A 25,368-nucleotide genomic window follows, 5' to 3' on the forward strand; every position below is an offset into this window, starting at 1 on the left:
GATCAGGTAGCAGTTTCATAATAAACAAATTTAGGATTAGCCTATCACAATGAAGAGTAATTACGATAATTCAACGAGTTAATCATATTTACCGAATAAAAAGGCATGTAATATTGAAAGAAAAAGTATACTCTTAGCATATAACAATAATAAAAATGCTAACCTATCAAAATAATGAATTTGACACATGTTAAATATACAAGTTCAGTACATCATAACCATTAGTATGATTATGAAGACAAAATATAAAAAGGGGTCGTACTTTTTTGAATGAAACAAAAGCAAAAATTCAGTCTAACATATGCAACATATAATCAACAAATATACATTGTAATAATATGATAGTTATGTAAAGGATATTCGTAGAAACTTACCTTAGTACTTTTGAAATTATGTATGCCACCGTTCAAGTCTTTCATTTCAATGTCCTCGCCATTTATCCGAAACCGATGTAATTTCGGCGTACTTAGCGATCCCAAAGTGAAAATTTTCATCAGGGGGCAACCAGTTATTTGAATATCGACAAGTGATGGCAACTCAAATGCGTGCTTCCATTGGCAAAAACTTCTCAACTTACAATTGCCTTCAATATCCAAATATTCCAGATTAGGAAAGACAGACTTAACAGTTATATGTGCCTCATCCTCAATCACGTCAATCATCTCTTTGCAATGGTATATATGTAGCATATTGAGATTAACAAGATCTTTTGCTATTGAAGATGAGATTAAGTTTCTGATGCCATCAATTTTATCTAGAAACAAGATTTGAAGATTATAAAAGAAACTGAATGGGATGTGATGACACCATATCTTGCTTATTTTATCTGGAAAGTCATTGAGATGAAGTTCGTTTAGGCCAATAATTTCAACCTGCAAAAGATAGACAAATTAAATAAAAATTGTTGATGCAACAAAACATTAAAAAAATCTCAAAGAAATCCCATTTTAGCAATGGCTATGATTATAAAACAAAACAAAAACCAGTATATGAATCTTATACATATTGCTACTATTATTCAAACCCAATAACGATGAAATATTTGTTTCTCGATCTGTATATTAGCATCTGGACACATATGACGTTATATTATTTAAAATACGAAGAAAAGAAGTACCTTTTTATTGCAAAAGAAATGAATAGAATGATGGTTGTGGGTGGGTTCTGAATCTATTGGCACAAAACTATTCAGCCTTTGCAAATTTCCAATCCACACAACTCTTTCAGCTTTGGAAACTTGATGCGTTCAACACCTCTGTAGAATGTTGTCAGGCATGGTAGATCCTCTAGTATCAGTTCCCTCAATTCTTGGAATATGATATGGAGATTTGCATCATCCCTAAATATTTCTTCTATAGTGTCAAGATTACGAACGACGATCTTCTCAATCATGCCACCGGTTGGGCATTGGTCGATTTTGGTTCGGAGCTTTGGGCAGTATTCGATTTCTAGTTCTATCAACTGGGGGAATTTTATGATTTCAACTCCATGGGTGAAAGCTAAAAGGTTTGGCAGAAAGTACAGTTTCAGTCTCTTCAACTTTGGGAACTCAATAATAGAAGCCTCTGTGTTGCTTTCCATTTCATACCTCTTACATGAAGAAATTTCAAGGCTTCGAAGTTGTACAAGACTCCTTGCTGTTGCCATTGAGAAGAGATATCGTAGATTGGGGCAACGGATAATGTATATGGATTTGAGGTTGACCAGTGAAACATTCTGATTAGGACTCTTCCACAAATATCCCAACTTCGGAAGACGTTCAACAGCTAGTGATTCTAGATTTTGGAAGGAATTGGATCCCTCTGGTATTGTACCATCAATTATCTCTTCCAACTCTTCGAGATCTCTCAGCTGCAGGTGCTCCAACACGGGGAGTTTGCAATCGATTGCATTCATCAATTTCTCCACCGTTGAACAATTTTGAAGTACGAGCTTCCTCAAGCTTTCAGTCTCACCTAGATTAAAACCGTTTGAACCATCTCCACGTAATTCTAGCGACTGTGTGTTCTTTCCTAGTCGTCGAATCCAATTTCCTACTGTCACGTCTCTCGGTAATTGGAGTGTGATTCTTCTCTCATGCTTCATGACATGAAATAAATATTGGTCATCATAAGCACGTATTTGATATCTTCTTAACTGCTTTGAAAGCAATATCTCTTGGGCGACCAAGTTGGGATCAGATATATCAATCTCCAAGGAAGTCAAATTGGTGAGAGACTCAAGTTCTGAAAGACTAGCATTCCTTTCTTCACTTACATTTCCCTTTGCTTCCCATTTGTTAAAGCAACCAACTATCTTCAATTCCTCCAACCCAACCAAGCTTGATATGACACCAGCCACTATTCTTTTGAGTTTCTCGCAATCCCTCAATTCTAATAATCTTAGAAATTTCAATTCCCCAACATTTGCTGGTAACTCTTCAATTTCGTTACAGCGCCAGACGTGAAGAATTTTCAAACTTGCTAACTCTCCAACAATTGATATGTCTTTCACCTTGCAAAAATACAAGTGCAACTTTCTAAGTTTTTTTAAGAATTCCAGAGATGATGGAAGTGATTGAAAATTTTGATGTGAAAAATACAAGACTGTCAGCTCCTCCATTCCTTTAAAACAAATATCATTGACCTCAAATCCTTCGGGAAGTTCTGAATAATTGGAATTCAGAATCATCAAGAGACGAAGATTTGGAAAATCCAACCCAACAGGAAGCTTGGCATTGACAATTGAAATGTCCACTGACATCCAATTGCAATTGCGAGATGAATCTTTACTAGACAAATCCATCGAGGACACATTCAAAAACCCTTGCTTTTCTTTTGAACCAATGAAAATAGCCACATCACGGACAACATCATGCATTTTTACCTCATCTTCCTCACTGCCAGTCATCAATAAAAAACGACTTCTAAGCCTCTCCAATAAATGAAATGTTCTGTTTCTTCCATCTTCAATATTGTTGATTCCCTCAAACATGCCTAACCCAAAGCTGAGCAAAGCCAAGTCCTCAATCTGGATGTCATCATCTTCGGGAAACAAGCAACATAGCAGGAAAATGAACTTTTCACTTTCAGTTTGCAAGAAATCGTAACTCAGTTTCAGAGGCATATAAACAATTTCCAGAACTTGCGGGAAATTCGTTGGGTTAGCTCCTCTCAGTTGTAAAAGTGCATCTTTCCAGGTATTTATTCTTCTATTTTTCAGAGCTTTACCAACAGTTGCAATCGCAATTGGCAAACCTTTGCATTCTGCTGCGACTTCTTCTGCTATGGGACGCAAATATAAATCATCCACGCAATCACCAGATTTCTCTCTAAAAAGTGTCCAAGCTTCTTCTTTGTCTAAGACTTGAATTTCAATAACTTTATCGGCTTCCATTTCTTCACATACATCTTTGAGCCGAGAAGTCAATATAATTTTGCATCCTCCTTAAGGAACTCCTATATCCTCCGGCTCAAAGCTTTTCCAAACATCATCAAATATTATGAGTTTCTTCTTCGAATCCATTAGCCTGGTGCGCAATATATGCGCTCTACCATCCAAAGTCTTCTCGTTCAAACCCAAACGTAATATTTCTGCAATTTGATTCTGAATTTTAGTCTTGTCAGTTTGTTGACTGACAACTACAGTCACAACCTCATCAAATTCTTTTGTCACCCTATCCTCAATTCTTCGCACCATAGTTGTCTTCCCAACACCTCCGGCGCCGCAAATCGCTATCATGCGGACGTTGCCATCTTTCAAAGACTTGATGATGTCTTCCTCCATGCTTTTTCTCGATTGAAACTCCAAAGTTGGTCCATGAGAGATAGATACCATTGATGCCGGAGGGGTGGGGTCAGTTATCCTAATCGAATTTCCTTCATTTCGTAGTTTTGCGATGCCTTCTGCTATTTCTTTGGCACTCTTTCCCACCGAGTACCGAGGGATTATTTTCCACAGCTTAAGATCATCGCAGCCTTGCAAAATCCTCGTCGCCTCCTCAAGCTTCTGAGTGCTTTCATTTGACCAGTTTTCGACCTCAGTCGTAGCACTCTCGGCACGAAGCCGAGCATCTTCAATCTTTCCCTCCATATTGCGCCTTTCCCTTTCCAAACGACCAATTTCATCCCTCAGGCCTTGAACATTTCCGTCGAAGCACCACCAATAATCGACGTGGAGCTTTACGGGAGACCAAAGGACCTCAGTAACTATCCATTTTCCAACTCCTATTACACATTTAAGCGGATTTACCAAACAGTCTGCCATTAGAAAACAAGCGAATGGGATGGAAAACCCTATGTGAATCTGTTTCTCTACGTTGGCAAGACCCCGAAGCAAAACCAATTACAAATACATCAAAGTCAACTTATTAAACTGCAATCCTTCTTCTTGTTTTTCCTTGAATCTGAAACAGAAAAAGCAATGAGATTAGAGACGGGGTTGACGAATTGCACTCTTCCTACACTACCATCTATATCAGAACCAAATGGTCCGTAATTAAAAATCCAATGAAAAAAAATGGAAGTTTCATTTGAGGCATTTTAACATCAGAATGAACGAGAGACTAATGCAAGGAACTCACTCTGTTGCGATTATGACCGAAGGAGTGCTGCTGGAACAGATTATGGGGCATGAGAGATAGATACCATTTTCTTCATCTGCTTCAGTAATCCTTGATTTGGTTTGGGCAGGAAGATAATTAAGTTCTTGTTTTGGTTCTTCCAGGGAAGAGACTATAAGGATCTTAGATAGCTAGAGTCAAGTGATGCAACTCCGATGGGCCAATTCCTTTTCATTTCCATAATTATTTACGAATATATATATATATATATTTAATATTATTTTACGGTGATAAACAGTGGATTGATAAATATTATTCAAAGTAGGAAAGTGACATTTGGATTTAATAAAATATCAACAGCATATAATATCTTTCCATTATCATCACCATCATCGTTATATTAATAAGCAAGTTTCCTATTATTATTATTGGGAAAAATCAGAAACTCCTTGAATTCATTGAACCCAACCTTTTCCCAATCTCAAGTCAAAGCCAGCAAACCAAACATTATTGGACATTAAATTATGGAAATTCAAACCAATCAGGACGTCTCCCTTCATTTTTTTAATCCATAGTCGGTAGGATTAGGAAAAGGGCATCTCGGTCTAATAAAAATAAGCGTTAAAAGTTGTCGATACCCAACGTAAATGATAGAAGCGAGTTATCTAATTAGAAATATAAGTGAGTAATTTAACATTCACTTCGTCTGTATTTTATGTGTTTGAAAAATTTATCTCATGCCAAAAAGATGAGTGTCAAATACAAATGAAAATTATCCGTAATCAATTATGGAAATTTTTTGATTAACACGCCAAATACAAATGCAAATTATCCGTAATTAATTATGGAATTTTTTTAATTAACACGCCCTATAGAAATTCAAAAAACAAAACAAATCAACAAATAACGTGTATAAAATTAATTTAATCAAGTATAAAACCCATTGCAAATGCGGCGTATGTAAGAAAAAAATGATAGTCTGAGATCTGCAAAAAAAAAAAAAAAAATTCAAGATCTTTCAACAATCAGATAATTCACTCGATTTTCAACCATCTTACCAACGACAATGAAAGGAAAACATAACGAATAAATAAATGACAATGTATTGAAATCTGCAAACGCACTAAAAAGTTCAAAAAAGAAATTGAACTTGTAGAAAATTTCCTTTTCTTATACTCTATTTTTCCTTTCTCATTCTATGCTTCAAGTGCTCGTTCTCTTCTTCACTTCTTGTTTCTTGTAAACAATAAAATATTTCAGTTGAAACATGTGTATCTTAAAAATGTAACAAAACCGATGGGAGATAAATAAAAACGATGAAATTTGTCATAAGATATCAAGGCACTCAAATAGAATACACATACCATTTTCTTGAACTCCAAAAATTTCTCAATACTTCAGGATTTATTAATTAAAAGAGACCATTTTACACTTCAGCACAGGTCGATTCAGAATTATGGACTGCCAAAATTCCTAAATCTAAATCGTGTTAATATATCCTAATTCTCTCCAAAAATTTCTAAAATATAAAACTCACTTCTTGTACCAAATAAAGCAAGTTTTGATCTACATACCACTAACGAGCCTGGCTCGAGCTAGATTCGTTAAGTATGCTCGTTTTCGAGCTCTTTGAGCATTCTGAGCCAAAATGCCAATTAATATATGAAAATTTGAAGGGCGAATTTCTCATTTTATAGCATTCATATGATGTCATATCTTTCACTAAAACTTCAATGTGGACAACAAATAAACAATTGATGTTGCTAAATTAACGGCCCAATTAAATAACCCAACAAATTAGTCGAGCTCGGGCCACGTAAACGAGCTTAAGCTCGCGAGCTTACGAGTCAAATATCTTTAAACTCGAGATAGACACGATAAGCTTCAAGAGCGATCTCCAACGAGGTTTTTACCTAACCGAGCTCTGAGCAGCTCGCGAGCGACTTGGTTTGCTTACATCTCTATTTATGTACATATTTATCTAAATTATAAAAATAATCTATCTAAAAAGAATAATCATTCATAATTAGAAAGTTATTTTTTTATAACACTATTTGTTATATATAAACTTAAATATTTCTATATTGTATCTTTCTTACGAGCATACAACTATCGATTGATTATATCATTTGACTCGAAGTGATTTTTTTAAATTATATATCATCGTGATCTTTGAGTAATGTATTAACATTCTCTCAAAATGAAAATAACTTGTGTCACCTATTTTAGGAAAGAGGCTTGAGCTCGAACTCATGTGATAATGAAACCTCTATATAATTAAAAAATGAAATTAATTTATCAAGATATGTAATTAAGTCGAATTAACAAATTGAATTGAATAAATCCTCAATCAATAACTATATATTGAGAATGAAATAAATTACTGAAATTAAATACTCTTCTAGGGTGTATTGATTCTAGACTTTTAATGACTTTTATGGAGTTCAAAAGTCTAGATGTATTCAATCTAGACTTTTATATATTTTATAAAAGTTTAGTGGTATTCAATGTAAAATTTTGTAGAATTTTAAAAAGTTATGTGGTATTCAAAATTGACTTTTAAAAACTCTACAAAATTCTATAGATATTCAAAATATCAATAGACTTTTAATGACTCCATTGAATTCTATTAAGTACAAGAACTAAAAAGCCTAAGGTACCATAATCAAATGTCATAAATGTCTTTGATTCAACCTAAAGATTTAATTGTACATTTAATTGAAAAATCTCTCAAACTTACATACTCAATACAAACATTAAATGTGAGAACCCAAATTTTTTGTCATGTAATTATTTGTTTAGTATAGACATGTATAATAATTTATTTTCAAGTTATGATATTATTGTAAAAATAATAAATTCGAAAATATTAAATAATACATAGTATTTGAAATTCCAAACCAATAAATACATGGAATTCGAAATCTAGTGCAAGATACACGATAAATTAAGGCTGAATATCCACCTAATTGGAATAAAATATTACATACAAGGCAGTTATTTTCAAAAATAAAGCATCTCAATATTTATGGAAGGATTATCTCGAAATTATGGAAGGAGCATCTCCAAATTAAGAAATGATATCAATTGAATTATGATAAGATTTTCACCACCCCTCTATAAATAAGAGAAGCTTTCATTCAAAATTTACACCTCAATTTTTGAGTTCTCTCTATATTTTCGAAATTTCCTCTCCAAAATTCTACTGCAATCATCAAAGTTCTGTCCAAGTTCAGAAAATATTACTCTCGCTCAAATTCACAGAATCTGATCCCCACCGTTCAGAATATGCTTTCATATGTTTTGAAAACATATACAAATTTCAGCCAAATCCAACAGTTATTTTTTCGTTATGTCATTCGCAAAATAACTGCTCAGATTTTATACGAGAACATCATACCTACGAATTTTTGTCCATAAGCAGGTTAAAACGACTTCCAAACTCGATCTCCGCCATTCATAATTATTTTATGTACTTGTGAACGTACTGTAAAAGTTTAAGCCCGATCCAACGGTTCAATAAGACGCAAGGAATTTTCTAAGGTGGCTGATTTTCGATAGATGTGCTGCTGCGTTTTCGAAGTGTCAGTTGCATGATTATTCTATGGTTTCCGAGTTCTTCACGTTTTCTTCCAGTCTAAAGTAAGTGGGCTTATTTTAAAATATGTTGCGTATGAAATATCTCGTTTTTGAAAGTTTTGATCGAGCACCTTTATTTTGTTTTGACCCCTTCTTGGTATGATTATCGTATGTTTTATATTTTGAGTATTGTGAATATTAAACTGGATATGGGTGGGAATCCCAATATGCATGATATGTTTATGGTTCTTAGATGGTGAGATTCTAACAGTTATATGGTCTCGCCCCCTTAAAGAGGTAAAAATTAGGGACTGATATCAGTAAACCATGGAAAGTAGAGGAATCTCAGTACCTTGGCCAAAATTATGTTTATGGTTATGATGATGACATGTTATGAGAATCATGTTATACATGATATGATAAGTGTTTTCGAAATTCATGTGTATTTTTTATGTATGTGCTCGAATGACCCCCACTTGCTGAGTGATGACCATATCACTCATCCTTTACTCTAATCTCCCCAGATAAATCAGAAAAGAAAATCGAGGAAGATAAACAAGACCAATTTTGAGGCTGATAATAAGAAGAATCAAGAAGTTTATTTTAGTTTTCGCTTAATAAGTTGTAAACACTTCCGCATATTTTTATCGTTTTAAAAATCTACGTTGTAAAGACAATGTTATGATTAATTATGAGTAATAAACTGGTTTCTGGTTTATATTATACTACGAGACTTGTTGTTTCCAATTGTGTGGTTGTAAAACAGCGTCGGTGTCGAAACCCCGGTCTCGGGGCGTGACATTTAAGTGGTATCAGACCGCCAGGTTCATAATCCAGTTAGGAAAAAAAATCTTTCAGATTTTGGCAAAGAGACAATGTAGTCCCCTTCGGAACGACCAACGAGTAATATTCACAACTTTGTTGTGAGGCTTGGTTCGAAAATGCGAAATTCCTTCATTTAGACCTCCGAAATCGCGTTTTTGCCATTTAAGGAAAGTTTCGTAGAACTCATAACTTTTCATAGGAAACTCAGAATTTAATTCCGTCAACTGTTCTGGAATCCTCTCGACGTATTCTTTCTATCCATGGGTCAATGTCCCAACTTTCTATTTTTGAATAAATTCAGGAAATATCCCATTCAACGCTTTTTTGGGACTACTTGTCGAATTTTTATGGAATTGTATTATGGGGACAATTAGTATTTGTGTATATTGTTGAGAATATACCTATTATAGATAAGTCGAGTTTAACTTCCAAATTAAAAAGAAAAATTTGACTCGATGATGATATGTTATTTATGAAAACTAATATGAGAAAAGTTGATATAAGAATTATATCATAAGTTTTCGGTATTTCACTATAGAAGTTGATTTTGTGTCAATAGTTAACTGTGTGGGCATTAAGTTTGGGTTATTAAGAATGTTAAGCGCTAAGTTTAAATATATATAATCTTGGAATATCTTATATAAAATGAATGCGAGAGATAACATCTTTAGTTTAAGAAATTTATATTATTTTGGGATAACTAGTAGGCTATGACATTATGTAAATAAAATAAGTAATAAGATAGTGATGAATATCAAAGAAAGTATAGTAAAATAAGTTTTGACTTTTTATGGTACTAAGAATGATTCAAAAAGAATGACATTCAATGAAATCTTTTGTGTTAGAGCGTGATAGGCTCATGGTCTTGATGAAAGTAAGATTTAGTAAAATAATAATTATTTGAGTTAATGACTAGGTTATAATTTTCGGGATTTAAGTCAATAAGCTATAGATCGATATTGAGTTAAGTTTCAATATTGTATTTGAGGTCTTGCACATGATCTTTTTCATTATCAACACATGTATATAAGAACAACTATAATAAATTAAATATATTAAAAGTTTATAAATTTATACTAATTACAAATATTTTAACATACTTATTATTTATTGCTTTCATTTAGATAGATTTTTCCCAAAGTGGCCGACAGCATTTAACCCATCGTACTTATTTCTTTTTTTCGTATTATTGTGTCAGCTCTCTTTCTTCTTTTATTAAATTTTAATTGAGTATCATTTTGTTTGTTAAAAATTCTAATTATTTATTTTCCAAAAGTAAGATGCCTTACAAGGTTGCCATAATTAATAATAATTTATAATTTATTCCTAAAAATATGAATGGTCCTGAATGCCTGAATAAATTCTAGTCGCTTTCTTTGGCCCAAACAGATCCCAATTTCCCTTATAGCATGATTAATTTCTATCTTTCAATGATTGTCATATGTATATATATATATAATAGATATAATAAGGTTTTAAGCCCAGTTAAAGGAGGAGGATTGCACCAACATAAAACTTTTGGCAATTTTCATGCATGGACTCCCCTCACTACAAGAAAATTCAGAATCAACAACACACATACGACAACGGTTTTAGTTAGGATGTTCCTCGGAAAGAAGGTGTCTCAAGGTCCGACCGCAACATCTTGGCAAGGTGCTACCTCTCGAAAGGGACTCAAGTGTAGTGTCAAATATGAAAGGGTTCGACTGCGAGGACCGCTACATCTCCTTAGGAACTCGAATGTAGTAGTAAAAAAAAAACATTAATATACTTCGCAATATTATGCATCTCAAGTAGGATTAGATTAAGCTAGTAAACAAAGGTTTTATGAAGATCAGGATGAGATGGTTCAAGGAATTCCACCAAAAAAAAAAATCTTGGTCGTGAGAAACAAAGTAGAAGAGAAAGTGATCAAGATCAAAAAAACCGTCCATACTTTACACTTATAAAAATGTGTAAAGCTTAGAAAAAATGGGGTAGCCAAGAAAACGGTGCAATAAACTAAAGATAATGCTTTCGAAGACTTTTATCGAAAACATGATACAATATAGGGGAAAACAATATCTATAGAATAGCTAAATTAAGAGAGTGGAAAACAAGAGATCTCAATCAAATAAGATGTATTAAACATGAGTCAAGTAGGGTGTTAGCGAATTACTAGGAAATAAAAGAGTGATGGAAGAGGTATTTTCATCACCTTTATAATGAAGGTCAAGATAATCAGTCTCAAAGGAAATTCAAAAAAATGTGTTTTTATCGAAGAATTCAAACTTCAAAGGTAGATGAAGATTTGAAAATGATGAAGACCGAAAAGACAGTAAGACCTAATGATATTCTTATCGAGGTAGCCATTGGATGACTTGCAAAGCAAGTTAACATGATATGAAGAACAAAGAAAATGCCCAACCAGTGGAAAAAGTATAGTTCTCTTGTTTAAAAACAACGGAGATATACAAAACTCTGTGAACTATATTGACATTGAGATAATGAGTCATACCATAAAACTTTGGGAAAGGGCGATTGAAAAAAAATTAAGATAGAAGAGTACGTAAGGTGACAAAAAATCAATTCGGATTTATCCTTAGAAGAAATGTTTTGAGAGAAAAAGTAAGACTTAAGCATGTTGTTTATTAACCTAGAAAAAATATATGACCGAGTGCACACAGAAATTGTGTGGATGGTTTTAGGAAAGAAATATATAAGAGTAACATATATTGAAATCATCAAAGATATATTACAAGGACGTAGTGTCACTAAGAAACGATTAATTGAAGGGTTTCATATGAGAATAGGACCATGGGTGGATCCAGGATTTTAGGTTTTTGGGAGACCGCATAATAAGTGACGACAATGTGCAGTGGTGTCGGAGCTACCAATTTCCTGTGGGAGTTGCCAGTTTCGCTCTTTTAACTTCTGGTCTATGTGATTTTTGTTACTACTTAGAACACATGTTTAAGCCAGCAGCTTGCTAATGTACTTTCTTCAAGGTAAGCAAAAATGTAGACTCCATATCTTCCAAATGATCAATAATTTATGGGTAAAATTATAGTTTTGATACTGTACATTTGTTTGTAACGGCCCAACCATTTGTGAAATTATCCGCTTTAGCCCATGATCTCACAGTTTTAAAACACGTCACAAGAGGTTGTTACAAGCTCATTTAGATGTCCAGCATCTCTCCCGTGATTTGACAATGTGAGATTTCGCCTATGGGCAACCTGAACCTGACCTGATTATTTTTTTGGACCAGATATCAGGTTCAACTCGATTTGACACCATATTTGTCATTTCATATACTGTTGTGGTTGATTAATTTATTACATACATGGTTTGTGTGTGTTTTTTTTGTTGTCTAATTTTTTTTTTATTACATTTCAAGCTGAAACCGACCTGATTATTTTTTTATTGAAGGCACAAATATATAAAATTTTGAATGCAAGAATGTGGAAATGTATTAAAGCAGAATTTTGAAATATTCATGTTAAGGTAACAACCACCTGTTGCATGCACCTCATATTTTTATTAAACAAGATTGGAAGCATTTTGGAGAAAGGTTTAACATCTAAACTCGACCAGAAAACATTATATGTTGGTTTAAGTATGCAACATTGCATGACAAATTAAAGCAATAAAATCCAACTTGAAAGGAAGATTACTTTTAGATACAAGAAACAAAGAGCACTTGCTGAAATCAGAGGCTCTTGCTGTCTTATCACGCTTCCTCCTATGATATTTATCATCCAAGTCAATCCAACCTTGCAAAACATAAACAAATCAATTTGAACACCATCACCTCACATAAGATTGTTGTTGCTGCTCTCCGTGTTTTCCTGCCCTTCTATATGTTTCTTGTCCTCGTGCTTCTCATCCTCATTGTACTCGTCCTTGTTCTCATCTTCGTTTGCATTCTGCTATATATTATCGCATTTAAGAGAAATGACAAGGCCCGATCAGGTAGCAGTTTCATAATAAACAAATTTAGGATTAGCCTATCACAATGAAGAGTAATTACGATAATTCAACGAGTTAATCATATTTACCGAATAAAAAGGCATGTAATATTGAAAGAAAAAGTATACTCTTAGCATATAACAATAATAAAAATGCTAACCTATCAAAATAATGAATTTGACACATGTTAAATATACAAGTTCAGTACATCATAACCATTAGTATGATTATGAAGACAAAATATAAAAAGGGGTCGTACTTTTTTGAATGAAACAAAAGCAAAAATTCAGTCTAACATATGCAACATATAATCAACAAATATACATTGTAATAATATGATAGTTATGTAAAGGATATTCGTAGAAACTTACCTTAGTACTTTTGAAATTATGTATGCCACCGTTCAAGTCTTTCATTTCAATGTCCTCGCCATTTATCCGAAACCGATGTAATTTCGGCGTACTTAGCGATCCCAAAGTGAAAATTTTCATCAGGGGGCAACCAGTTATTTGAATATCGACAAGTGATGGCAACTCAAATGCGTGCTTCCATTGGCAAAAACTTCTCAACTTACAATTGCCTTCAATATCCAAATATTCCAGATTAGGAAAGACAGACTTAACAGTTATATGTGTCTCATCCTCAATCACGTCAATCATCTCTTTGCAATGGTATATATGTAGCATATTGAGATTAACAAGATCTTTTGCTATTGAAGATGAGATTAAGTTTCTGATGCCATCAATTTTATCTAGAAACAAGATTTGAAGATTATAAAAGAAACTGAATGGGATGTGATGACACCATATCTTGCTTATTTTATCTGGAAAGTCATTGAGATGAAGTTCGTTTAGGCCAATAATTTCAACCTGCAAAAGATAGACAAATTAAATAAAAATTGTTGATGCAACAAAACATTAAAAAAATCTCAAAGAAATCCCATTTTAGCAATGGCTATGATTATAAAACAAAACAAAAACCAGTATATGAATCTTATATATATTGCTACTATTATTCAAACCCAATAACGATGAAATATTTGTTTCTCGATCTGTATATTAGCATCTGGACACATATGACGTTATATTATTTAAAATACGAAGAAAAGAAGTACCTTTTTATTGCAAAAGAAATGAATAGAATGATGGTTGTGGGTGGGTTCTGAATCTATTGGCACAAAACTATTCAGCCTTTGCAAATTTCCAATCCACACAACTCTTTCAGCTTTGGAAACTTGATGCGTTCAATACCTCTGTAGAATGTTGTCAGGCATGGTAGATCCTCTAGTATCAGTTCCCTCAATTCTTGGAATATGATATGGAGATTTGCATCATCCCTAAATATTTCTTCTATAGTGTCAAGATTACGAACGAGGATCTTCTCAATCATGCCACCGGTTGGGCATTGGTCGATTTTGGTTCGGAGCTTTGGGCAGTATTCGATTTCTAGTTCTATCAACTGGGGGAATTTTATGATTTCAACTCCATGGGTGAAAGCTAAAAGGTTTGGCAGAAAGTACAGTTTCAGTCTCTTCAACTTTGGGAACTCAATAATAGAAGCCTCTGTGTTGCTTTCCATTTCATACCACAAAACTTGTCCAATCCTCTTACATGAAGAAATTTCAAGGCTTCGAAGTTGTACAAGACTCCTTGCTGTTGCCATTGAGAAGAGATATCGTAGATTGGGGCAACGGATAATGTATATGGATTTGAGGTTGACCAGTGAAACATTCTGATTAGGACTCTTCCACAAATATCCCAACTTCGGAAGACGTTCAACAGCTAGTGATTCTAGATTTTGGAAGGAATTGGATCCCTCTGGTATTGTACCATCAATTATCTCTTCCAACTCTTCGAGATCTCTCAGCTGCAGGTGCTCCAACACGGGGAGTTTGCAATCGATTGCATTCATCAATTTCTCCACCGTTGAACAATTTTGAAGTACGAGCTTCCTCAAGCTTTCAGTCTCACCTAGATTAAAACCGTTTGAACCATCTCCACGTAATTCTAGCGACTGTGTGTTCTTTCCTAGTCGTCGAATCCAATTTCCTACTGTCACGTCTCTCGGTAATTGGAGTGTGATTCTTCTCTCATGCTTCATGACATGAAATAAATATTGGTCATCATAAGCACGTATTTGATATCTTCTTAACTGCTTTGAAAGCAATATCTCTTGGGCGACCAAGTTGGGATCAGATATATCAATCTCCAAGGAAGTCAAATTGGTGAGAGACTCAAGTTCTGAAAGACTAGCATTCCTTTCTTCACTTACATTTCCCTTTGCTTCCCATTTGTTAAAGCAACCAACTATCTTCAATTCCTCCAACCCAACCAAGCTTGATATGACACCAGCCACTATTCTTTTGAGTTTCTCGCAATCCCTCAATTCTAATAATCTTAGAAATTTCAATTCCCCAACATTTGCTGGTAACTCTTCAATTTCGTTACAGCGCCAGACGTGAAGAATTTTCAAACTTGCTAACTCTCCAACAATTGATATGTCTTTCACCTTGCAAAAATACAAGTGCAACTTTCTAAGTTTTTTTAAGAATTCCAGAGATGATGGAAGTGATTGAAAATTTTGATGTGAAAAATACAAGACTGTCAGCTCCTCCATTCCTTTAAAACAAATATCATTGACCTCAAATCCTTCGGGAAGTTCTGAATAATTGGAATTCAGAATCATCAAGAGACGAAGATTTGGAAAATCCAACCCAACAGGAAGCTTGGCATTGACAATTGAAATGTCCACTGACATCCAATTGCAATTGCGAGATGAATCTTTACTAGACAAATCCATCGAGGACACATTCAAAAACCCTTGCTTTTCTTTTGAACCAACGAAAATAGCCACATCACGGACAACATCATGCATTTTTACCTCATCTTCCCCACTGCCAGTCATCAATAAAAAACGACTTCTAAGCCTCTCCAATAAATGAAATGTTCTGTTTCTTCCATCTTCAATATTGTTGATTCCCTCAAACATGCCTAACCCAAAGCTGAGCAAAGCCAAGTCCTCAATCTGGATGTCATCATCTTCGGGAAACAAGCAACATAGCAGGAAAAGGAACTTTTCACTTTCAGTTTGCAAGAAATCGTAACTCAGTTTCAGAGGCATATAAACAATTTCCAGAACTTGCGGGAAATTCGTTGGGTTAGCTCCTCTCAGTTGTAAAAGTGCATCTTTCCAGGTATTTATTCTTCTATTTTTCAGAGCTTTACCAACAGTTGCAATCGCAATTGGCAAACCTTTGCATTCTGCTGCGACTTCTTCTGCTATGGGACGCAAATATAAATCATCCACGCAATCACCAGATTTCTCTCTAAAAAGTGTCCAAGCTTCTTCTTTGTCTAAGACTTGAATTTCAATAACTTTATCGGCTTCCATTTCTTCACATACATCTTTGAGCCGAGAAGTCAATATAATTTTGCATCCTCCTTAAGGAACTCCTATATCCTCCGGCTCAAAGCTTTTCCAAACATCATCAAATATTATGAGTTTCTTCTTCGAATCCATTAGCCTGGTGCGCAATATATGGGCTCTACCATCCAAAGTCTTCTCGTTCAAACCCAAACGTAATATTTCTGCAATTTGATTCTGAATTTTAGTCTTGTCAGTTTGTTGACTGACAACTACAGTCACAACCTCATCAAATTCTTTTGTCACCCTATCCTCAATTCTTCGCACCATAGTTGTCTTCCCAACACCTCCGGCGCCGCAAATCGCTATCATGCGGACGTTGCCATCTTTCAAAGACTTGATGATGTCTTCCTCCATGCTTTTTCTCGATTGAAACTCCAAAGTTGGTCCATGAGAGATAGATACCATTGATGCCGGAGGGGTGGGGTCAGTTATCCTAATCGAATTTCCTTCATTTCGTAGTTTTGCGATGCCTTCTGCTATTTCTTTGGCACTCTTTCCCACCGAGTACCGAGGGATTATTTTCCACAGCTTAAGATCATCGCAGCCTTGCGAAATCCTCGTCGCCTCCTCAAGCTTCTGAGTGCTTTCATTTGACCAGTTTTCGACCTCAGTCGTAGCACTCTCGGCACGAAGCCGAGCATCTTCAATCTTTCCCTCCATATTGCGCCTTTCCCTTTCCAAACGACCAATTTCATCCCTCAGGCCTTGAACATTTCCGTCGAAGCACCACCAATAATCGACGTGGAGCTTTACGGGAGACCAAAGGACCTCAGTAACTATCCATTTTCCAACTCCTATTACACATTTAAGCGGATTTACCAAACAGTCTGCCATTAGAAAACAAGCGAATGGAGATGGAAAACCCTATGTGAATCTGTTTCTCTACGTTGGCAAGACCCCGAAGCAAAACCAATTACAAATACATCAAAGTCAACTTATTAAACTGCAATCCTTCTTCTTGTTTTTCCTTGAATCTGAAACAGAAAAAGCAATGAGATTAGAGACGGGGTTGACGAATTGCACTCTTCCTACACTACCATCTATATCAGAACCAAATGGTCCGTAATTAAAAATCCAATGAAAAAAAATGGAAGTTTCATTTGAGGCATTTTAACATCAGAATGAACGAGAGACTAATGCAAGGAACTCACTCTGTTGCGATTATGACCGAAGGAGTGCTGCTGGAACAGATTATGGGGCATGAGAGATAGATACCATTTTCTTCATCTGCTTCAGTAATCCTTGATTTGGTTTGGGCAGGAAGATAATTAAGTTCTTGTTTTGGTTCTTCTTCCAGGGAAGAAGAGACTATAAGGATCTTAGATAGCTAGAGTCAAGTGATGTAACTCCGATGGGCCAATTCCTTCCTTTTCATTTCCATAATTATTTACGAATATATATATATATTTAATATTATTTTACGGTGATAAACAGTGGATTGATAAATATTATTCAAAGTAGGAAAGTGACATTTGGATTTAATAAAATATCAACAGCATATAATATCTTTCCATTATCATCACCATCATCGTTATATTAATAAGCAAGTTTCCTATTATTATTATTGGGAAAAATCAGAAACTCCTTGAATTCATTGAACCCAACCTTTTCCCAATCTCAAGTCAAAGCCAGCAAACCAAACATTATTGGACATTAAATTATGGAAATTCAAACCAATCAGGGCGTCTCCCTTCATTTTTTTAATCCATAGTCGGTAGGATTAGGAAAAGGGCATCTCGGTCTAATAAAAATAAGCGTTAAAAGTTGTCGATACCCAACGTAAATGATAGAAGCGAGTTATCTAATTAGAAATATAAGTGAGTAATTTACATTCACTTCGTCTGTATTTTATGTGTTTGAAAAATTTATCTCATGCCAAAAAGATGAGTGTCAAATACAAATGAAAATTATCCGTAATTAATTATGGAAATTTTTTGATTAACACGCCAAATACAAATGCAAATTATCCGTAATTAATTATGGAATTTTTTTAATTAACACGCCCTATAGAAATTCAAAAAACAAAACAAATCAACAAATAACGTGTATAAAATTAATTTAATCAAGTATAAAACCCATTGCAAATGCGGCGTATGTAAGAAAAAAATGATAGTCTGAGATCTGCAAAAAAAAAAAAAAAATTCAAGATCTTTCAACAATCAGATAATTCACTCGATTTTCAACCATCTTACCAACGACAATGAAAGGAAAACATAACGAATAAATAAATTACAATGTATTGAAATCTGCAAACGCACTAAAAAATTCAAAAAAGAAATTGAACTTGTAGAAAATTTCCTTTTCTTATACTCTATTTTTCCTTTCTCATTCTATGCTTCAAGTGCTCGTTCTCTTCTTCACTTCTTGTTTCTTGTAAACAATAAAATATTTCAGTTGAAACATGTGTATCTTAAAAATGTAACAAAACCGATGGGAGATAAATAAAAACGATGAAATTTGTCATAAGATATCAAGGCACTCAAATAGAATACACATACCATTTTCTTGAACTCCAAAAATTTCTCAATACTTCAGGATTTATTAATTAAAAGAGACCATTTTACACTTCAGCACAGGTCGATTCAGAATTATGGACTGCCAAAATTCCTAAATCTAAATCGTGTTAATATATCCTAATTCTCTCCAAAAATTTCTAAAATATAAAACTCACTTCTTGTACCAAATAAAGCAAGTTTTGATCTACATACCACTAACGAGCCTGGCTCGAGCTAGATTCGTTAAGTATGCTCGTTTTCGAGCTCTTTGAGCATTCTGAGCCAAAATGCCAATTAATATATGAAAATTTGAAGGGCGAATTTCTCATTTTATAGCATTCATATGATGTCATATCTTTCACTAAAACTTCAATGTGGACAACAAATAAACAATTGATGTTGCTAAATTAACGGCCCAATTAAATAACCCAACAAATTAGTCGAGCTCGGGCCACGTAAACGAGCTTAAGCTCGCGAGCTTACGAGTCAAATATCTTTAAACTCGAGATAGACACGATAAGCTTCAAGAGCGATCTCCAACGAGGTTTTTACCTAACCGAGCTCTGAGCAGCTCGCGAGCGACTTGGTTTGCTTACATCTCTATTTATGTACATATTTATCTAAATTATAAAAATAATCTATCTAAAAAGAATAATCATTCATAATTAGAAAGTTATTTTTTTATAACACTATTTGTTATATATAAACTTAAATATTTCTATATTGTATCTTTCTTACGAGCATACAACTATCGATTGATTATATCATTTGACTCGAAGTGATTTTTTTAAATTATATATCATCGTGATCTTTGAGTAATGTATTAACATTCTCTCAAAATGAAAATAACTTGTGTCACCTATTTTAGGAAAGAGGCTTGAGCTCGAACTCATGTGATAATGAAACCTCTATATAATTAAAAAATGAAATTAATTTATCAAGATATGTAATTAAGTCGAATTAACAAATTGAATTGAATAAATCCTCAATCAATAACTATATATTGAGAATGAAATAAATTACTGAAATTAAATACTCTTCTAGGGTGTATTGATTCTAGACTTTTAATGACTTTTATGGAGTTCAAAAGTCTAGATGTATTCAATCTAGACTTTTATATATTTTATAAAAGTTTAGTGGTATTCAATGTAAAATTTTGTAGAATTTTAAAAAGTTATGTGGTATTCAAAATTGACTTTTAAAAACTCTACAAAATTCTATAGATATTCAAAATATCAATAGACTTTTAATGACTCCATTGAATTCTATTAAGTACAAGAACTAAAAAGCCTAAGGTACCATAATCAAATGTCATAAATGTCTTTGATTCAACCTAAAGATTTAATTGTACATTTAATTGAAAAATCTCTCAAACTTACATACTCAATACAAACATTAAATGTGAGAACCCAAATTTTTTGTCATGTAATTATTTGTTTAAATATAGACATGTATAATAATTTATTTTCAAGTTATGATATTATTGTAAAAATAATAAATTCGAAAATATTAAATAATACATAGTATTTGAAATTCCAAACCAATAAATACATGGAATTCGAAATCTAGTGCAAGATACACGATAAATTAAGGCTGAATATCCACCTAATTGGAATAAAATATTACATACAAGGCAGTTATTTTCAAAAAGAAAGCATCTCAATATTTATGGAAGGATTATCTCGAAATTATGGAAGGAGCATCTCCAAATTAAGAAATGATATCAATTGAATTATGATAAGATTTTCACCACCCCTCTATAAATAAGAGAAGCTTTCATTCAAAATTTACACCTCAATTTTTGAGTTCTCTCTATATTTTCGAAATTTCCTCTCCAAAATTCTACTGCAATCATCAAAGTTCTGTCCAAGTTCAGAAAATATTACTCTCGCTCAAATTCACAGAATCTGATCCCCACCGTTCAGAATATGCTTTCATATGTTTTGAAAACATATACAAATTTCAGCCAAATCCAACAGTTATTTTTTCGTTATGTCATTCGCAAAATAACTGCTCAGATTTTATACGAGAACATCATACCTACGAATTTTTGTCCATAAGCAGGTTAAAACGACTTCCAAACTCGATCTCCGCCATTCATAATTATTTTATGTACTTGTGAACGTACTGTAAAAGTTTAAGCCCGATCCAACGGTTCAATAAGACGCAAGGAATTTTCTAAGGTGGCTGATTTTCGATAGATGTGCTGCTGCGTTTTCGAAGTGTCAGTTGCATGATTATTCTATGGTTTCCGAGTTCTTCACGTTTTCTTCCAGTCTAAAGTAAGTGGGCTTATTTTAAAATATGTTGCGTATGAAATATCTCGTTTTTGAAAGTTTTGATCGAGCACCTTTATTTTGTTTTGACCCCTTCTTGGTATGATTATCGTATGTTTTATATTTTGAGTATTGTGAATATTAAACTGGATATGGGTGGGAATCCCAATATGCATGATATGTTTATGGTTCTTAGATGGTGAGATTCTAACAGTTATATGGTCTCGCCCCCTTAAAGAGGTAAAAATTAGGGACTGATATCAGTAAACCATGGAAAGTAGAGGAATCTCAGTACCTTGGCCAAAATTATGTTTATGGTTATGATGATGACATGTTATGAGAATCATGTTATACATGATATGATAAGTGTTTTCGAAATTCATGTGTATTTTTTATGTATGTGCTCGAATGACCCCCACTTGCTGAGTGATGACCATATCACTCATCCTTTACTCTAATCTCCCCAGATAAATCAGAAAAGAAAATCGAGGAAGATAAACAAGACCAATTTTGAGGCTGATAATAAGAAGAATCAAGAAGTTTATTTTAGTTTTCGCTTAATAAGTTGTAAACACTTCCGCATATTTTTATCGTTTTAAAAATCTACGTTGTAAAGACAATGTTATGATTAATTATGAGTAATAAACTGGTTTCTGGTTTATATTATACTACGAGACTTGTTGTTTCCAATTGTGTGGTTGTAAAACAGCGTCGGTGTCGAAACCCCGGTCTCGGGGCGTGACATTTAAGTGGTATCAGACCGCCAGGTTCATAATCCAGTTAGGAAAAAAAATCTTTCAGATTTTGGCAAAGAGACAATGTAGTCCCCTTCGGAACGACCAACGAGTAATATTCACAACTTTGTTGTGAGGCTTGGTTCGAAAATGCGAAATTCCTTCATTTAGACCTCCGAAATCGCGTTTTTGCCATTTAAGGAAAGTTTCGTAGAACTCATAACTTTTCATAGGAAACTCAGAATTTAATTCCGTCAACTGTTCTGGAATCCTCTCGACGTATTCTTTCTATCCATGGGTCAATGTCCCAACTTTCTATTTTTGAATAAATTCAGGAAATATCCCATTCAACGCTTTTTTGGGACTACTTGTCGAATTTTTATGGAATTGTATTATGGGGACAATTAGTATTTGTGTATATTGTTGAGAATATACCTATTAGAGATAAGTCGAGTTTAACTTCCAAATTAAAAAGAAAAATTTGACTCGATGATGATATGTTATTTATGAAAACTAATATGAGAAAAGTTGATATAAGAATTATATCATAAGTTTTCGGTATTTCACTATAGAAGTTGATTTTGTGTCAATAGTTAACTTTGTGGGCATTAAGTTTGGGTTATTAAGAATGTTAAGCGCTAAGTTTAAATATATAGAATCTTGGAATATCTTATATAAAATGAATGCGAGAGATAACATCTTTAGTTTAAGAAATTTATATTATTTTGGGATAACTAGTACGCTATGACATTATGTAAATAAAATAAGTAATAAGATAGTGATGAATATCAAAGAAAGTATAGTAAAATAAGTTTTGACTTTTTATGGTACTAAGAATGATTCAAAAAGAATGACATTCAATGAAATCTTTTGTGTTAGAGCGTGATAGGCTCATGGTCTTGATGAAAGTAAGATTTAGTAAAATAATAATTATTTGAGTTAATGACTAGGTTATAATTTTCGGGATTTAAGTCAATAAGCTATAGATCGATATTGAGTTAAGTTTCAATATTGTATTTGAGGTCTTGCACATGATCTTTTTCATTATCAACACATGTATATAAGAACAACTATAATAAATTAAATATATTAAAAGTTTATAAATTTATACTAATTACAAATATTTTAACATACTTATTATTTATTGCTTTCATTTAGATAGATTTTTCCCAAAGTGGCCGACAGCATTTGAACCCATCGTACTTATTTCTTTTTTTCGTATTATTGTGTCAGCTCTCTTTCTTCTTTTATTAAATTTTAATTGAGTATCATTTTGTTTGTTAAAAATTCTAATTATTTATTTTCCAAAAGTAAGATGCCTTACAAGGTTGCCATAATTAATAATAATTTATAATTTATTCCTAAAAATATGAATGGTCCTGAATGCCTGAATAAATTCTAGTCGCTTTCTTTGGCCCAAACAGATCCCAATTTCCCTTATAGCATGATTAATTTCTATCTTTCAATGATTGTCATATGTATATATATATAATAGATATAATAAGGTTTTAAATGATAGTGTTGGGATTAATGAAAGATATTTATGTTATTATACTTGTTGAAAAATGTTTATGTCACTATATCACATTATTTATGATATATTTGGATGAAATGATTTGAAATAAAAAATCCAAATTCAGGAGTTAAATTTAGGGATAATTGCATCAACACACACATCATGTAATAAATAAAAACAAACAAAAAAAATCTTATGTAAAATTAACATTATTTTAGAAGTGTTTTTTTAAAATCAAGCATAAAACCGATATGAGAGGGGTAAATATAATTATGTTTTTATAACATAAAATATGAAATGTGTTTGATTTTTAAAAACTAAGAATGTATTATCCTATTAATATTTTTTAGGGTGTGTAGATGAAACCGATTTTTGAATTCCTCAAATATCTAACTATTTATTTTCCATACATAAGTTAATCAAAAATGATACTCACGGGAAATTTAAGGTCCGGTTCCAGCAAGTGTCACTAGTTCAGACGCAGGTTTTAAATTACCCTGAGCCTGAAATCACAAATAAGATCGTTAGGAGGGGGCCTGGAGGGTGTCCTAGCGTAGCCCCTCCGACGCTCAAGTCAGAGACTGAGGATATATGGGGGGAGCAGCTAAGGGTGCTGCTGAAACAATATAGTGAATAATCTAACCGAACAATCAAACCTGGTATTTATAGGAGGATACCTGAGCCCTTGATGGGCTTGTCTTCCATTTGGGCTAGGGATGAGCCAAGAGTAGTGGGCCCATCCATGTCTTCCATCTGGGCTAGGCCCATCCATGGGGTATCACCAGTCTCCCCCTCCCGAGTCGAAATAAATCGTAGGTTCAAAGTTCGATTAGTTGTGATGTCCTTGATTTATCGGCGACGAGGACGTACCGTAATAGAAAAATTTATTTCGTTTGTCGTTGACGAACGATTTTTGCCGTGCATTTTTCCTGCCGTTCTCCAGTCTCCAAAGATTTGGAAACAAATCAAATCGTAATCCTGCTCTGAAAGGAAAAGATATCAAATAAAATCGCAATCTTAGTAAGATTTGGGCTCCCCCTATAAATATAGGCTCCTTCCCCACTTCAATTTCACTTTTTCTCCACATAATTTATACTTCTTCAACACAACATCCTCTCCAAAAACTTTTCACACGCTCGCCCCAACCTCCGCTCGAGCCAACACCCTCGCCTCGCCCCGCCGACGCCCAGCCACCTCCTCGCGCGCCGCGCGCGCAAGCCCTCCACTCGCAAAGCCTCACCGCAAGCCCACTCTGAGCCCCTCGTCGCGCGCGCCTGTTTGCCCAGCCGAGCACTCACCCAGCCGCACGCGCACGCCGTCCACTGCATGCTAGCCCTTGCACACACGCCCGCACTAGCGCACGCTCACCCTGCTACCAGTCGCGCCGCACGCTCGCCCCAGCCGAGCGTCATGCTCGCCGTCCCCATCTCCCAGCTCGCCCCACACCGCCTCGCCAAGTGCTCGCCCGGTGCGCCCTCGCCCCGCACGAGCGCGCCACACGCCGCCCACCACACGCTCGCCTTGCCCCTGCCCAGCGCGCACGCTCGCCCAGCGCCAGCACCTCGCCCATCTCCTGGACAGCGCACGCTCGCCCGAGCGCCCTACGCCGCGTGCTCGCCCACTCCGTGCTACGAGCTCGCCCTCGCCCCCCGCCGCGTGCTCGCCCACTCCGTGCCACGAGCTCGCCTAGCCGCGCGCTCACACCCTGCAACGAGCTCGCCCCGCCAAGCCACGCTCGCCCTCGCCCCCCGCCGCATGCTCGCCCGGCGCACCCTCGCCCCGCACGAGCGCGCCACACGCCGCCCACCACACGCTCGCCCGAGCGCCCTACGCCGCGTGCTTGCCCACTCCGTGCTACGAGCTCGCCCCGCCGCGCGCTCACACCTTGCCACGAGCTCGCCCCACCGCGCCATGCTCGCCTCGGGCTCAGCACTTGTTCATTCTTGCGGTCCTATCTTTTGAGTATTTTTCCGCGCCTCACCCGGGTCAACTTTCTCTCCTATCTGTTTACTTACCCTTAGTGTCC

At 34.9% G+C, this 25,368-nt stretch overlaps 4 protein-coding genes across 5 annotated transcripts; all 4 read right to left on the bottom strand.

Moving 5' to 3' along the window:
- Nucleotides 1–374: 374 nt before the first annotated feature.
- On the bottom strand, nt 375–3,375 carry LOC142540985 (disease resistance protein At4g27190-like). Its single transcript, XM_075647507.1, has 2 exons — nt 1,118–3,375; nt 375–872 (listed from the first exon to the last, which is right to left on the bottom strand). Exon 1 carries the CDS (start codon nt 3,373–3,375, stop codon nt 1,189–1,191), a length of 2,187 nt encoding a protein of 728 aa, XP_075503622.1. The 3' UTR covers nt 375–872; nt 1,118–1,188.
- On the bottom strand, nt 3,194–4,714 carry LOC142540986 (disease resistance protein At4g27190-like). The gene is made up of 2 exons (XM_075647508.1): nt 4,562–4,714; nt 3,194–4,384 (listed from the first exon to the last, which is right to left on the bottom strand). The coding sequence occupies exon 2, from the start codon at nt 4,243–4,245 to the stop codon at nt 3,427–3,429; it is 819 nt and encodes a 272-aa protein (XP_075503623.1). The 5' UTR covers nt 4,246–4,384; nt 4,562–4,714; the 3' UTR covers nt 3,194–3,426.
- A 7,870-nt stretch (nt 4,715–12,584) lies between these two features.
- On the bottom strand, nt 12,585–17,622 carry LOC142540984 (disease resistance protein At4g27190-like). 2 transcript variants are annotated; one of them, XM_075647506.1, is made up of 3 exons: nt 17,473–17,622; nt 14,010–17,295; nt 12,585–12,852 (listed from the first exon to the last, which is right to left on the bottom strand). In XM_075647506.1, the coding sequence occupies exon 2, from the start codon at nt 16,283–16,285 to the stop codon at nt 14,081–14,083; it is 2,205 nt and encodes a 734-aa protein (XP_075503621.1). In that variant the 5' UTR covers nt 16,286–17,295; nt 17,473–17,622; the 3' UTR covers nt 12,585–12,852; nt 14,010–14,080. The 2 variants fall into 2 exon arrangements, with proteins under 2 accessions (XP_075503621.1, XP_075503620.1); XM_075647505.1 differs by lacking the exon at nt 12,585–12,852 and adding an exon at nt 13,267–13,764 and having other exon boundaries at nt 17,473–17,621.
- Nucleotides 16,337–17,155, bottom strand: LOC142538571 (putative disease resistance protein At1g61190). Its single transcript, XM_075643880.1, has one exon. The coding sequence runs from the start codon at nt 17,153–17,155 to the stop codon at nt 16,337–16,339; it is 819 nt and encodes a 272-aa protein (XP_075499995.1).
- Nucleotides 17,623–25,368: the final 7,746 nt, after the last annotated feature.

The sequence above is a fragment of the Primulina tabacum genome, chromosome 3 (genome assembly GCF_025594145.1).
Source record: "Primulina tabacum isolate GXHZ01 chromosome 3, ASM2559414v2, whole genome shotgun sequence".
Classification (NCBI taxonomy): Eukaryota; Viridiplantae; Streptophyta; class Magnoliopsida; order Lamiales; family Gesneriaceae; genus Primulina; species Primulina tabacum.

What these genes read in the sequence shown, in the direction of transcription:
- LOC142540984 (XM_075647506.1), bottom strand. Translation starts at nt 16,285, where the DNA reads ATGGAAGCCGATAAAGTTATTGAAATTCAAGTCTTAGACAAAGAAGAA.
- LOC142540985 (XM_075647507.1), bottom strand. Translation starts at nt 3,375, where the DNA reads ATGGAAGCCGATAAAGTTATTGAAATTCAAGTCTTAGACAAAGAAGAA.
- LOC142540986 (XM_075647508.1), bottom strand. Translation starts at nt 4,245, where the DNA reads ATGGCAGACTGTTTGGTAAATCCGCTTAAATGTGTAATAGGAGTTGGA.
- LOC142538571 (XM_075643880.1), bottom strand. Translation starts at nt 17,155, where the DNA reads ATGGCAGACTGTTTGGTAAATCCGCTTAAATGTGTAATAGGAGTTGGA.